The sequence below is a fragment of the Mesoplodon mirus genome, assembly GCF_964341445.2.
Source record: "Mesoplodon mirus genome assembly, chromosome: 13".
NCBI classification, from domain to species: Eukaryota; Metazoa; Chordata; class Mammalia; order Artiodactyla; family Ziphiidae; genus Mesoplodon; species Mesoplodon mirus.
The window spans coordinates 51,481,843-51,498,449 of record NC_138989.1 but is presented as its reverse complement, the minus strand read 5'-3'; the positions used below and the strand labels follow the sequence as shown (position 1 = coordinate 51,498,449).

The 16,607-nt window shown below is 43.3% G+C and overlaps 1 protein-coding gene across 6 annotated transcripts in view; it reads right to left on the bottom strand.

Annotated features, from left to right (window-relative positions):
* FHOD3 (formin homology 2 domain containing 3) overlaps positions 1 to 16,607 on the bottom strand; it is a 495,977-nt gene that overhangs the window by 66,404 nt on the left and 412,966 nt on the right. For all 6 annotated transcript variants that reach the window (XM_082640045.1, XM_082640046.1, XM_082640047.1 and 3 more), the window contains 2 exons: positions 16,063 to 16,359; positions 7,256 to 8,136 (listed from right to left, as the gene is read on the bottom strand). In XM_082640045.1, the coding sequence (XP_082496171.1) occupies positions 7,256 to 8,136; positions 16,063 to 16,359 (1,178 nt within the window). The remainder of the gene's footprint in view (positions 1 to 7,255; positions 8,137 to 16,062; positions 16,360 to 16,607) is intronic.

The window sequence follows — 16,607 nt, the reverse complement described above, 5'->3', positions numbered from 1 at the left end:
CAGATAAGCAAAAGCGAAGAGAATTCAGCACCACCAAACCAGCTCTACAACAAATGCCAAAGGAACTTCTCTAAGTGGGAGATACAAGAGAAGAAAAGGACCTACAAAAACAAACTCATAACAATTGAGAAAATGATAAAAGGAACATACATATTGATAATTACCTTAAATGTGAATGGATTAAATGCTCTAACCAAAAGACACAGGCTCGCTGAATGGATACAAAAACAAGACCCATATATGTGCTGTCTACAAGAGACCCACATCAGACCTAGGGACACATACAGACTGAAAGTGAGGGGATGGAAAAAGATATTCCATGCTAAGGGAAGTCAAAAGAAAGCTGGAGTAGCAATACTCATATCAGATAAAATAGACTTTAAAATAAAGAATGTTACAAGAGACAAGGAAGGACACTACATAACGATCAAGGGATCAATTCAAGAGGGAGGTATAACAATTATATATGCACCCAACATAGGAGCACCTCAATACATAGGGAACTGCTAACAGCTCTAAAAGAAGAAATGGACAGTAAGACAATAATAGTGGGGGACTTTAACACCTCACTTACACCAATGGACAGATCATCCAAACAGAAAATTTATAAGTAAACACAAGCTTTAAATGACACAATAGACTAGATAGAGTTAATTGATATTTATAGGACATTCCATCCGAAAACAGCAGATTACATTTTCCTTTCAAGTGCAAACGGAACATTCTCCAGGATAGATCACATCTTGGGTCACAAATCAAGCCTCAGTGAATTTAAGAAAATTAAAATCATATCAAGCATCTTCTCTGTCCACAACATTGTGAGATTAGAAATCAATTATGGGGAAAAAATATAAAAAACACAAACACATGGAGGCTAAACAATACATTACTAAATAACAGACATAACTGAAGAAATCAAAGAGAAAGTCAAAAAATACCTAGAGACAAATGACAATGAAAACACGATGTTCCAAAACCTATGGGATGCAACAAAAGCAGTTCTAAGAGGGAAGTTTATAGCTAAACAAGCCTACCTCAAGAAAGAATAAAAATCTCAAATAAACAATCTAACCTTACACCTAATGGAACTGGAGAAAGAAGAACAAACAAAACCTAAAGTTAGTAGAAAGAAAGAAACCATAAAGATCAGAGCAGAAACAAATGAAATAGAAACAAAGAAAACAATACCAAAGATCAATAAAACTAAAAGCTGGTGTTTTGAGAAGATAAACAAAATTGATAAGCCATTAGCCAGACTCATCAAGAAAAAGAGGGAGAGGATTCAAATCAATAAATTTAGAAATGAAAAAGCAGAGGGTACAACAGACACCTCAGAAATACAAAGCATCCTAAGAGACTAGTACAAGCAACTCTATGCCAATAAAATGGACAACATGGAAGAATGGACAAATTCTTAGAAAGATATAACTTTCCAAGACTAAACCAGGAAGAAATAGAAAATATGAACAGACCAATCACAAGTAAAGAAATTGAAACTGTGATTAAAAATCTTCCAACAAACAAAAGCCCAGGACCAGATGGCTTCACAGATGAATTCTAAGAAACATTTAGAGAAGAGTTAACACCCATCCTTCTCAAACTCCTCCAAAATACTGCAGAGGAAGGAACACTCCCAAACTCATTCTATGAGGCCACCATCACCCTGATACCAGAACCAGACAAAGGTACTACAAAAAACCAAAATTACAGACCAATATCGCTCATGAATATAGATGCAAAAATCCTCAACAAAATACTAGCAAACAGAATCTGACAACACATTAAAAGGATCATACACCATGATCAAGTGGGATTTATCTCAGGGATGCAAGGATTCTTCAATATACACAAATCAATCAATGTGATACACCATATTAACAAATTAAAGAATAAAAACTGTATGATCATCTCAATAGATTCAGAAAAAGCTTTTGACAGAATTCAACACCCATTTATGATAAAAACTCTCCAGAAAGTGGGCATAGTGGGAAACTACCTCAACATAATAAAGGGCATATACAACAAACCCACAGCCAAGATCGTTCTCAATGCTGAAAAACTGAAAGCATTTCCTCTAAGATCAGGAACAAGACAAGGATGTTGACTTTCGCCACTATTATTCAACACCGTTTTGGAAGTCCTAGCCATGGTTATCAGAGAACAAAAAGAAAAAAAATGAATATAAATTGGAAGAGAAGAAGTAAAACTGTCACTGTTTGCAGATGATATGATAGAGAATCCTAAGGATGCCACCAGAAAACTACTAGAGCTAATCAATGAATTTGGTAAAGTTGCAGTGCATTCCTATACACTAATGATGAAAAATCTGAAAGAGAAATTAAGGAAACACTCTCATTTACCACTGCAAGAAAAAGAATAAAATACCTAGGAATAAACCTACCTAGGGAGACAAAAGACCTGTACGCAGAAAACTATAAGACACTGATGAATGAAATTAAAGATGATACAAACAGATGGAGAGATATACCATGTTCTTGGATTGGAAGAATCAATATTGTGAAAATGATTATACTACCCAAAGCAATCTACAGAGTCAACGCAATCCCTATCAAATTACCAATGGCATTTTTTACAGAACTAGAACAAAAAAATCTTAAAATTTGTGTGGAGACACAAAAGTTCCCAAGTAGCCAAGGCAGTCCTGAGGGAAAAAATGGAGCTGGAGGAATCAGACTCCCTGACTTCAGACTATACTCCAAAGCTACAGTAATCAAGACAGTATGGTACTGGCACAGAAACAGAAATACAGATCAATGGAACAGGATAGAAAGCCCAGAGATAAACCCACGTACCTATGCTCAGCTAATCTATGACAAAGGAGTCAAGGACATACAATGGAGAAAAGACAGTCTCTTCAACAAGTGGTGCTGGGAAAACTGGACAGCTACATGCAGAAGAATGAAATTAGAACACTCCCTAACACCATACCCAAAAATAAACTGAAAATGGATTAGAGACCTAAATGTAAGACCGGACACTATAAAGCTCTTAGAGGAAAACATAGGCTGAACACTCTGTGACATAAACCACAGCAAGATCTTTTTTTGTTGTTGTTGTTGTTGTACGTGGGCCTCTCACTGTTGTGGCTTCTCGCCTTGTGGAGCACAGGCTCCAGACGCGCAGGCTCGGCGGCCATAGCTCATGGGCCCAGCCGCTCCGCGGCATGTGGGATCTTCCTGTACCGGGGCACGAACCTGCCTCCCCTGCATCAGCAGGTGGACTCTCAACCACTGTGCCACCAGGGAAGCCCGCAAGATCTTTTTTGACCCACCTCCTAGAGTAATGGAAATAAAAACAAAACAAACAAATGGGACCTAATGAAATTTCAAAGCTTTTGCAAAGCAAAGGAAACTACAAACAAGACAAAAAGACCACCTTCAGAATGGGAGAAAATATTTGCAAACAAATCAACGGACAAAGGATTAATCTCCAAAATATATAAACAGCTCATGCAGCTCAATATTAAAAAACCAACCCAGTCAAAAATTGGGCAGAAGACCTAAATAGACATTTCTCCAGAGAAGACATACAGATGGCCAATAAGCACATGAAAAGCTGCTCAACATCACTAACTATTAGAGAAATGCAAATCAAAACTACAATGAGGTATCACCTCACACCAGTTAGAATGGGCATCATTATAAAATCTACAAACAACAAATGCTGGAGAGTGTGTGGACAAAAGGGAACCCTTTTGCACTGTTGGTGGGAATGTAAATTGATACAGCCACTATGGAGAACAGTATGAAGGTTCCTTAAAAAACTAAAAATAGAATTACCATATGACCCAGCAATCCCACTACTGGGCATATACCCAGAGAAAACCATAATTCAAAAAGACACATGCACCCTAATGTTCATTGCAGCACTATTTACAATAGCCTAGACATGGAAGCAACCTAAATGCCCATTGACAGACGAATGGATAAAGAAGATGTGGTATATATATATATATATATATATATATATATATATATATATAATGGAATATTACTCAGCCATGAAAAGGAACAAAATTGGGTCATTTGTAGATACATGGATGGATCTAGAGACTGTCATACAGAGTGAAGTATGTCAGAAAGAGGAAAACAAATATCTTATATTAACACATATATGTGGAACCTAGAATAATAGTGCAAATGAACTGGTTTGCAGGGCAGAAATTGAGACACAGATGTAGAGAACAAACGTACGGACACCAAGGGGGTAAAGGTGGTGGTGGTGGTGGTATGAATTGGGAGATTGGGATCGACATATATACATTAATATGTATAAAAGGGATAACTAATAATCTGCTATATAAAAATAAATAAAATTCAAAAAAGCTATATATATATTATACATACATATATATATATATATATATATATATATATATATATATATATATATCTCCTGCTGTGAGATAAAAGTAGATCCAGTTCCAGAAACTATTTGGAAAGGAAATCAAAAAGCACATCTTTCTGTCCTTATCATTTCCATTAAGTGGTCACCCAGCCTTGGATCTGGTACATGAATCTTTAGAGGTAACTCGGTTGGTCATAACCATGCCCTGTAACTCTAGTCTGGTGTAAGTTTTCTGATGGAAACTACAACTGATTCCCTTTGCTCTGTGCTGCCTTGTGAAGTCTATTTTATTTTTGATGCACTCTATTGCGTTTAATGAAAAACTTCTCATGAGCCAGAATTCGGAAGTGGCTGTTTACAGCTGAGTTTTATGAAAATCACAGTCAAGGATTAGAAACAGAAGTAAAATTGGTTGTACCTATATGGATAACATACACATAACAGGTTCAACGCTCCAGTTTGCATTCTCACCTTTTGTAACATTTATCAATTAACCCCTACTCACATTTCCTAGCCTCCCAAGATGGTCTCCTGGGTCTCATTGTAGAACATTCTGGAATCAGTTTGGTAAATTTTTCAATATATTACTTTTCCTCTTATGATCTCACTTTATAAAAACTAGGCGAACATTTGTCCTTAAGCTGGGAAATAAAGGATTTTAAGAGGTTGCCACCTACTTCAAGCAAGACTGGAACTTTGGGCTACTGAGTGGGCACCAACCAGGCTCTTACCACCAACCACAGTGGGATCAAGAGAAGGAGGCGGGGGAGGTGAACCCATTTTCTGTATTCTCAAGGAAGCTTTTTTTTTTTTTTTTTTTTTTTTTTTTTTTGCGGTACGCGGGCCTCTCACTGTTGTGGCCTCTCCCGCTGTGGAGCACAGGCTCCGGACGCGCAGGCCCAGCGGCCATGGCTCACGGGCCCAGCCGCTCCGCGGCATATGGGATCCTCCCAGACCGGGGCACGAACCCGTATCCCCTGCATCGGCAGGCGGACTCTCAACCACTGCGCCACCAGGGAGGCCCTCAAGGAAGCTTTTAACTTTGCCATTTCCTTTGTAAAAATGAAGTCAGAAGTTCCTTCACTGCCAAACTGTTACTCTTTTATTCTTCCCACCCTGAGTCAAGAGCTAGCCTCCCCATCAGCAACCTCCGAGGCTGAGGTGCAATCAGGGAAAGCCCAGAGGGTGCAGACAGCCACGCGGGATGATGGAGACGGGCCAACCAGATCAGCATGTTGGAGCGTGAAGGGAGTGAGGGCACATCCTGGGTAACTCCCGGCCACCACGTCTGCTGTTTCAACCCCACCAGGCCAGTCTTCTCCCAGATGCCCGGTCTGACGGTAAGAATTGAAGGGGGCATGAGGGTGGCTCATGACCACACGTGACCAATCCTGGGAAGTCAGGACACACAGACACCAAGAGCAGGTGCCCAATGTCACTTCCCTTGGTGTCATTTTCTAGAGAGGACAAGAGGGGGTCTACTTCCAGTTGGAGGAGAGGACTGATGGCACGATTTTCTGTATTGGATCCTAGCAGTTTGATTTGTAAACAGGAGAAAACTTTAATTTTGACTTGGGGGTGGGGCGGGGTAGGGCTGGAAATGGTTTAGATTCACATCCTTGCTGGGACTGGGCAGAAATCATTGCAAGGGTAAAAGCCAACTCAGGAAGAGCAGCAGGTAGATCCAGACCCCCAGGCACAGGTTTTAACAGGAAGTTGACCGCTTACAGCTCCCGCCCTAGCCTTTCAGCATCACACAGTGGTGACAGGCGCTAACTCCATCACTCAGGTCCTTGTCTGAAGGACACTCCTATCCTGAGGATGCTGCACATACTATTTGATTCAAACTCAGTGCCCGACTGGCAGGTCAGGGAGCCCAACTCAGGCATCTTTATACTCACCCAATACGATGCTCATGATAATAAGTTCTTACATGTTTAAACTATACTTTACAAAGCGTTTTCTCTTACCCCTAGTTCCTGAGAAGACAGTCTTAAACCTGTTTTAAAACTGTAATATACCCAGAATCACGGGTTTTTTAAAAAAAAACAGTTCTTTAAGATATGTAAAGGAGACCCTATTAATGCAGTGAATTATGAGAAATAAAATCTGTGATAGTATCATGCAGCCTCTTCATCAGTGTTCATTAGCCATGACTTTACCTTTGATGTCCAGTAACTTCATGTACAGAGCTTTCCATTTATAAACGTGGATGGAATATCTCTATTAAAAATATCACAGCAGCAATGCCTACAGGTTCTCAAACATCTATGAAAAATAAGAAATCTAGATACATGTGTAATGTTTACAGGATGCTAACTACATGGTTATTTGGAAATATCTAGATAGTTGCAGCATGCTGACTCAGCCAGGGGATTATCTGAAGAAATGCCACGCAGATTACTGCCTTTGTGAAAGCATTGTGTGGTTACAGCTGAGGTTCAAACTACTACTATCAACCATAAACAACAAAGGTTAAGTGTGAATAAACACATCCCGGGGACAAAGTCAGTATGTTTGATTAATTAGCAAGCCTACTTTCCTCTAGAGAATGTCAACATCTGCTGTCGGGCCATACTAACATTCCCTGGGTAACCCTTTTGTTTCTTCCTCGATGTTACTGGGTTCTTTGAAAGCTATTTCACCTGTTGGTGTTAGTAAGCTGCCGTCCACGTTAGCAATGAAGTGTCCCTTACGCATTTAGCTCACACCTAGCATGTGGTACTGAGAGTACTGTATTAAAGGTCAGATTTTTATACCAACTGCCTTTTTTAGCAAATAGCAAGAGCAACATGAAGGACATTTTATATACAACAAATCTCTCCATTCTACCCAACAGCTGAAAGTAACTCTGCAAATCAAGAGGCATGCTGGATGCTAGCGGTACCTTGGAGACGGCCAGTTCCTTCGATTTAGACTCAAACAGGTGCTCCAGCCTGGAAGTGTCCACCTTAATAGGTTCCAGTTTGGACCACAGGAATTCTCTGCAGCGGCCGTTGTTCTTACACGGCCACTCAAAAGGCCGCACTTCATTCCAGAACAGACGGATGGTCTTCTTTTTCTTGGTGAATGCTGGCTGACCCCTGGGTACCTGGGGCCACCCTAAGCCCTGAGGAGCACTGAATACTGGAGGAGGAGCCAATAAATTACCGGGGACTGGAGGGGGAGGCACGCCATCCAGCAGGGGCGGAGGGGGAGGGGGCGGCAAACCGAGAAAGGTGGGCGGGGGTGGGGGAGGCAGCCCCGGGGCCTCCCTGTGACCCAGGTCCACGTCCAGGACGTCGATGTCGTCCTCCTCCCCCAGGTCAGTGAAATCCATGTCTTGGATTCTGAGCTCCCGCGGATTGGCCATGAGCTGGTCCCAGATGTAGTCAGATTCCGTCTTGGGCTGTGCCGACACCTTCTCCGTGACCTTGTCATTGGGCTCGGCGTCTGGGGAGATGGACCCTCTCCCTAGGTCCCCGCTGTTGAATTTCTCAGTAAAGGCTTTCACGCTGCCCCGATTGTCCAGACAGCCAACGTCCACCCTCCTGACGCTCTCATCCTGGGCCAGAGAGTTGGCCTGCAAGGTGGATATCCGGCTGGCCAGGCTGGCTACGGCCTCCGCCCCCTGCGCGGTCCTCGTGGTCTCACCCTCCCCCTTCTCCTCATCATCCGTGGGCTTTCTGTTATGGGCATACAGCATGTCCAGCATGAACCGTTTGCTGGTAAGGATGTCACCACACTGCTCATTTACACCAGCATCCTGAACACCCGCAGACCACAAACCTGAAAAGTTCACAGGAAAACAAAAAATGAGAATGTGGCATGGGCCTCAATACTATGAGAAAAGCAACTAGGCAACATGTGGACATTGCACACAGAGGGATTCAGGATGGCACAGAAATAAAGCAATTGGAGAGGAAGGTGGTCATGCCTGACAAGATGCTCTTGATCAGAAAGAGATGCTACATCAAAGAGCCAATGACCCACTCTAGGACCCAAGACTCTTGTAGGTGTGACACTGCTTGTGGCTCTGGCCTAGGCTCATGGGAAAAATTTTCCACACCTTTCCTGCCCACCCATGACAGCTGGTCAGGACCCACCCAGGATAACTAAGGGGCTTCTGCCCTAACTATACATAGGGAGGCAAGGAAATGCTCCCTCACCCATGGCAGATGTTGGAAAGGCTGTAGAGTTATCCCCCTTTCTCCCCCTACTCCACCTCTGCACCAGGGCAGCCGAAGTGTCTGGAGAAATGCACAGACCATGCCATTGGTCACACTTTAAGTTCATGGCCACCAGTCTTCAGGTGATGCTGCCTGGCGGTCCCATCCATGACCTCTCCTAGATGACTTTTCACACACCTCCACTCTCCTCTAGCATCCCCCACCCATCTCATCCTCTGCAAGCATGGCCTTGTTTCCTGTTTCAAAAACTTAATAGACAAAGTCAGAGATCTTCCAGGGCCTCCATTCTGCCTCCACCCACCCACCTGCACTTGATCCCTGACCATGGCCTCTGTCCTGTGACACTGACAAACTGTCCTCTTAGCGGGGGTCAACCACTCCACTCGTGCATTTGGAAACCACTCCAGCAATTCTCCATCCTGCATCTCCCATGCTCCCCCTACTAGGCCTTCCTACTGGAATATAAACATGGTATAATTTTACCCATTAAACAAAAACAGAAAACCTCACTTGATTCCACTTATCCCCCCACCTATAATCCAAATATTCTCCTTTCTTTTAAAGGAAAGCTGCTTATAAGAGTTGTTTTGTTATCTCCAATTTCTTTCTTTATTCTCTCTTGAAGCCAGTCTAGTGAAGTTTTTGCTCCCTTTCAAAGATGCTCCTTTCCGGGTGACCGATGACCTTCCTGTTGCACAAGACGCAGCTGTCGCTCCCTCATCCTTGACTTATGTCCTTCACTTGGCCTCCCAGACACTGCACTCATTTGCTTTGCCCCCTTCTTTTTGGCTGCTCCTTCTCAGTCTCCTGGGTTGGTTCCACCTTGTCTTTAACATTTAAGTGTCCCTGGACCTCTTCTCTCCATCTACACTCACCTTCTTAGTCATCATCTCATTCAGTCTCAGGGCTTTAAATACCACCTTCTGCCCTCACTCCCATCCACTCACTGAAACTGCTTCTCCTGCAGTCATTTCCTACCTCAGACACGGCTACTTCACCCATCTTGCTGCCAATTCCAAAAGCCTCAGAGTCATCCTTGACTTTTATCCTGTTCTTTCACCCCACACAGCAGGGCATCCTGTTAGCTAAATCTTCATGTTACATCCGGAATCCAACCACTTTTCTCATCACCACTCCTGCCATGACCCTGGTCCGAACCAGCATGGTTTCTTGCCGCCGGTATTGCAGGGGAGCCCCTAGCTGGTCTCAGCTTCCACTCTTGTCCCTCTGCAGTCAGTTCTCAACACCACAGCCACGTGATGTGTTACAATGTCCGATCGTATCTCTCTGCTTAAAGTTTTCTAACAGTGCCACATTTCACTGAGACAAAAAGCCAAGGACCTGTCAATGTTCCCAAGCCATTTGTGATCCCACCTTAGTTTTCTTTCCTCTCCTACCACCACCTCTACCACTACCACCACCCCAGATATACACACATGAACCTCTTCAGCTACAGCAGGTCCTTGACATTCGTAGAACTCACCAGGCGTGAGGTGATCCAGCCTCAGGATCTTTGCCCCTCCTGGGACAAACCCAGGTAATCACACAATTTGCTTCTCAACTTCCTTTAGGTCTTTGCTCAAATAGTATCTTCCCAGTGAAATCTTCCCCGATCACCTTATTTAAAATTGTGCAAACCTCCCTCTCCCCCTCCAGTTTCATCCTTTCCTGCTTTATTTTCTACCCAAGCACTTCTTACTGTCTAATCTTCCATGTTTCCCTTTCTGATTTTACTGTTGCCTTTGCCCCATCACTGGAATGATTATCCTTACTTGTTAAGCTGTGTTCCTCCTTGATATGTAAACTCTACAAGAGCAGGGATTTGGGTTTGTTTTGTTCCCTGTTGTATCCCCAGCACCTAGGATGAATGAATGAATGAATGAATGGTCACCAATGTTATCCCTCTGAATTTGCTTCCTAAGGGCCATCAGGGCTGTGCAGTGGGCATTTCAAGATGTGAGTTCCATCAGATAACTAGGGCCTGTGTGGATACTTGTTTGAGCAGGGGGCAGAAGACCTAGGCCGTGGACGTGAGCACCAGGAGCCTTCTTTCTACCAAAGAAGAGCCAGATCAAATGGGCTGGGGGGGGGGACACTGGTCTCTCCCACATAGCTGTGCCTTCATCTTGAGGAGTATTTACTGGGGAAGCACAGAGGCCCCCTGGTGCTCCATTTTTTCCTGTGTAGCTTTGTCCTCTGTGTTCTCCTCGACAGTGGCCTGAGCTCACCAAGCGACCAACACCAGAACAAGGAGCTCTTAAGCCCTCTTGTAGGTTGGTTTCACAAACAAAATACACTTAGGCGATAACCACCATCAAAGAGAGAAGAGGTGGCATTTGAGGACACGACGGAAAAACTTCTACAGCTGGTCAGACAGTCCTGTAAATAGGGAGACTGCTTTGATGCCAGGAGGCTGCGGCAGATAAAGTGGCTGAGTCTCTCTGAACAGACTGCCTCACTCTCTTCATTTATTGGGAAATGTTGGCAGTTTCTTATTTTGGCAACAGGGAAAAGAGCATAATCAGGTAACATTTTGAATGCTGGTTTTCTCGTTTACATTCTTCACTCATTTAGGTCTTTTTAAAATCATTATGTAGGGTGCTTCTTTGTCCCTAGTTATTTCCTTTGCTCTGAAGTCTACTTTATCTGATATTAATATAGCCACTCCAGCTTTTCTTTGATTAATGTTGGCATGATATCTTTTCCCAACTTTTAACTTTCCATCTGCCCATGTCATTACGTTTGAAATGAGTGTTGTATACGATAGCATGTAGTTGGGTTGTGTTTTTATACACTCAGCAAATCTCTGTCTTTTAATTGATATGTTAGGGCTTAAGTCTGCTGTTTTATTTGTTTTGTTTGACCTCTTTGTTTCAGTGTCTGTTTCTCCTTTCTTGGTCTTGGGTGGATTACTTGAACATTTTTGAGAATTTCAACATGATTCATTTAGAGTGTTTTTGAGTACATGGCTTCATGTAATTTTCTTAGTGGTTGCTCTAGGTATTACAATATATACACTAACTTATTTAGTCTATTGGTATTTACTACTTTGAAGTGTAGAAACCTTACTTCCATTTCGATTCCATTACCCTCCCACTTTTGTCTTAAGTACACAATTGTCTTAAGTACTTCCTCTACATATATTGAACACCATATATCAAATATAATTTTTGCTTCCACCATCAAATATGATTTAAGCAGCTCACGAGTAAAAAGAGAGCATTTTTTTAATTTACCCCTATTTTTACCCATTCTGTTGTTCTTTTCTTTCTGGAGTCCCAAGCCTTCTTCTGTCATCATTTCCTTTCTGTTCGGAGAACTTCCTTTAGCCATTCTTCAAGGGTAGGTCTGCTAGTGTCAAATTCTCCTAGTTTTTCTTTAACTGAGAATGTCTTTACTTCCCCTGCATTGTTAAAGGCTACTTTTACTCTATATGTAATTCATGGTTGATAGTTCTAGTCTTTTAGCACTTGATAGATGCTGTGCCCCTTCCTGCTGGCCTCCATGTTTCAGATGAGAAACCTGCTATCCTTTGAATTGCTGTTCCTCTATAGGTACCACGTCATTTCTTTCTTTCCAAAAACTGGTTTTTTTGGTTTTTAGTTTTCAGAAGTTTGTCATTTGTCTTGGTGCAGATTTCTTTGGATTTATCCTTGTTAGGATTTGCTCAGCTTCTTAAATCTGTAGATTTATACCTTTTGCCAAACTTGGGAAATTTACAGCCATTATTTCCTCAAATATCTTTCCACACTGCACTCTCTCTCCTCTTATTCTCAGACTCGGATGAAATGAATGTTAGTTTATTGATATAATCCCATGGGTCCCTGAGGCTCTGTTCATTCTTTTTCTCTGTTATTCAGATTTGGTAATTTCTACTGATCTGTTTTCAAGTACACTGATTATTTTCTTTGTTGTCTCCAATCAACTATAAAGCATGTCAAATATTTTATTTCAGTTACTGTATTTTCCAGTTCTATAATTTCCCTTGGGTTCTTTTTTAATATCTCCTATTTCTTTGCTAAGATTTTTTTCATGTATTTCCTGAGCCCTGAGTGTTTGTAACTATCCACTGAAGCATTATTATGATGACTGCTTTAAAATTTTTGACAGATAATTCCAGCATCTGATTCATCTCAGTGTTGGCACCTGTGGATAGTCTTTTCCCATTCAAGATGTGATTGCCCTACTTCTTGAAATGATGAGTGATTTTCTATTGTATCCTGGATATTTTTGGTATCATCTGATAGACTCTGGATAATATTTAATCTTCTCTTTTAGCAGGTAGTCACCCTTTTGGGGTGTAGCCTACAGGGCTTGGTGCAGGTAGATGTTCAGCTCCCTGCTGGGTCCTACCGTCACCACCCAGGAAGAGGGCTGACTCACACTCCCTCACTGCAGATGGGTAGGGTGGAGTTTCAGCACCCCCTTGACCCCACCAGCATCTTCCCAGTGGAGGTGGAGCACTAACTCACATTGGCTCATTGCCTCCAAGTGAGGGGAAGGCTCAGCTTCCCACCAGTCCCCACTGATTCTGGCTTGGGGAGAACAGAGTGCAGACTAGTACCACCTCCAACCACATCATTCTACCTTGTTTATACTGGATGGGGATGGAAGCTCAGCTCTCCGCTGTGCTCCCATCAGCATCAGGGACAAGGAGGGTGGTGATGGGGACAGAGAATGTTATTAGTCCCCTCTCCACTCCTCATTAAGTCTAGTTCCTTCTGGGTGGGGGTGAAGGCTCAGATCCCCACAGGACCCCACAGACACTACCCTGTTGGAGGAATTGGGGCCCACTTGCTTCTCCCCTTCAGGGGATAGACTGAGCTCCCCATTAAGCCAACACTACCCCAGCAGGGGAACTGTAGCACTACCTGCTTCTACTGGGCAGGGGATAGAAGACTGGCTCCCTTCTGCGTCCCGGTGACACCACAGGGTTGAGGAGGGGAGGGAACAGCAGAATTGTCACTCTTGTCTCCATGGGGGTGCTGTATAGAAGGCCACTTCCTCTTCAGTCTCACTGAAACCACTGGGTTATGGGGAGAGGTGAGACAGTGGCAAACTTTCCATTAGGCCTCATTTAGGATAGAGCACTTACTAACAACGGAAAAGATTTTCTGTTCTGTTACGCAATGCCTTCCCCAATCCTTTGGCTAAGGGAATCGGCTTTCCTTGAAGCTTCACTGCCATGTCGTTCAAGTTCAAAGCCTCCTAGGCAGTCTGCTTCCTTCTTTCCACCTTTCAGAGTCCTCCTATGATTGGTTGTTCTGTTACATCCAGGGTGCTGGTATTTTAGTTGTGAGATGGAGGACCTGGGAGCAATGGGGCGTCTCCATCTTAGCCAGATTCATTCATTTAGTCATCAGTGGTTTTACGAGCCCCTACTATGTTCTGAGCACCCAGTTAGGAAGTAAGACCTCACAATGAATAAGACAGACATCCCCATCCTCACAAAGCTTACATTCAAATAGAGACAAAGTACAGTTATACAAGTAACTACAACAAAGTGTGATGAATGTTACAGTAAAGCCTCTTACTCTAATGCCAGGGAGTGGAACACATGAAAACAAAGAAAAATAAAACCACACATCTGCAATAAGTTGGGTCTCTTTCAAGCCCTACAAATTCATTCTCAAGTAATAGGTACAACTGTTAGAAATAAGACTGGGAATCACTTTGATTGCCTTTGTGATTTAATTGAGAAAATTCTGAAAAGCAAAAGCAATGGTGACAGAGCTTCTCTGTCTCCACAGCTGCTGATGTGCCCATGAGCAGTGGGATTTTTTAGGAACCAATAAGCTACAACACATAAACATGGTCACATTTCTTAACAGCACCAGACTGAAGCAGAAAAGTCAATGCAAAGCTCCAATTCCTGGACACCACCAGCTTTTGGTAGAAAGTCAATGGTTCTTCACTGGGAGAAGAGTCTCCATTTTTGGAAAGTTGTCCTTATTTGGAAGGATATTGGGCAATCTGATCCAAGAAAGCTCTGTTCCCCGGCTTATTTTTACTAATCCAACTTGTTTATATGTTTTAGGCCTGCTAAACCTAGTTATGATGAATAATACTTAAAGCTACTCATAATAGAATAAAACATGATTTAAGGCCAAATGATCAAGAAGACTTACCCGACACCCTGTACTGTGACCATAATTACATTAAATGTGAATAACAACAAGTAGAATTTGAGAGTGTAACTGTAATCTGACTTTGAAAGAAATTTAGTATCAATATACGTAATCCTTTTAGCACATACATCTTCAACCAGACACAAGATTTTCAATGTGCTAATTCCTAAGACATAAAGTATTTTAAGACCTCCTTTTTCACTATATAATGGTGACCAGTGATATATAGAATAAAATCGAATAATATAACTGTGAAAACTCAAATATTAACTATTTAGACTAAGCCATTGATTGACAGGTCTCCTAGGAGACATTATGGCTTCATTCATTCATTCAATCTTTGTTCACTCATCCAGGCTTCAGGGACAATGTATTCTGAATCTGTGAACTAACGTATCATGCCTGGGTCATGCCACTGATTGGCAGGCCCTTGCAGCTGCCATTTGGGCCTAAGATGTAAGTTCCTTGAGTCTGTGTCACTGTGCAGCCTTAATGAAGCCTGGCCCATAAGACATGCCTTCACTGGTGAGGAGAGTCAGTTGAAAGAGGTGGCTTCCTGCCACCCTGACAGTGCACAGGTCATGGGTAGGAAAACCAACTCCATGGTGTCGCATATGAATCATAATTCAAATGATTATTTGAATCGTTTACAATTTCTAGAACCCTCTGTGGCACCCTCCCCAAGTCCCTAGCGAGGACTAACATTCCATTTGATCCCTAAACATAAAGTCACCATTAAACAGGAGAAACTGAATGAATATCGGGGATGACACCAAAAAGGTATGATTCCATAAGAAAAAGCAGGTACTTAGTATCTAAGAAAAGAGTGGTCCTGAGCATATTGTAGAAAATTACCTAAATTACATACATTCCAGCTGAGCACATCAAATTGATCTCTGCATGCTGTGAATTGGCAGTTTTTGAAAGTACTCATATGATTCATTTTACCAAATCTGCTCTGCTCTGAAATGTTCAGTCATAGTGGCTTAACACACTTCCTTGCAAAAACTCTTTCAAGGGAGTAGACAACAACATGACATGTCTCTAAATTTAAATCAGAAAAAAGCCACACTTACTACTCACAATTAAACAGTTAGAAGGAAATGAGGAATTTCTCTTCTGGGGTTTGTTCCTCAGGAAAAGTCCCTTGTCGCCCTCATTATCAGGCCCTTTTCCTATCTGTAGAAGTGACGGTGCAGCCTTGTGCCAGAGGGTCGGGGCCCTTCTGCAGGGCAGGAAGCTGCTGGCTGGCTGAGTGGGGCCACACCCGCCTCCAGACACTGGGGGACAGTCTGGGGAGCGAGCTGGGCCAGCCGGTCAGCTCAGAGGCCAGCAAACCAGGTCCCCTGCCCCGGGGTTCCCTGGGATGTGTTCGCGGGGAAAGGGGGCCTCCTTACCGGTCCCCCTGTCCCGAGAGAGCTTGTCCTCCTTGTCCTCCCTCTCCAACGTGCTGCTGGAGGACGAGACGCTGGAGGCCGAGCAGTTGTCCCGCTCGTTCACTGCCTCATTCTGCTGCTCCTTCTCGCTCAGGGAGGCTCGTTCTTCAGCCTCTGGCTCCAGGGCCCGCTCCACCTCGCTCTCTGCTCCCGTGTGGGCAGGGGCTAGTTCCCGGCTGGCCTCATTGGCCACTCGTCCCACCTCTGCCTCTGCCTCTGCTTCTGCCTCTGGTTCGGGCTCAGGATCGCCGGTGCTCGCTGGGGGAGATAACAGTGGAGATTATGAGCAAGACAGGAATTTCTTGGAAGCGTCGAGTGAGGGTGAGATTGAACATGAGGCTGATTTCTCCGTGCTGTCTGAGGCAGGCAGAATTCTAAACTGGCCCCTGAGATTCCCGTCCCCTGGTTATTCAGTCAAACACAGACTGAGGCACTGCAGGGAAGGGGCCGTGCAGCTGGTGTTCACGTCTCAAGTCTCTTGACCTTAAGATATGGAGATTATCCAG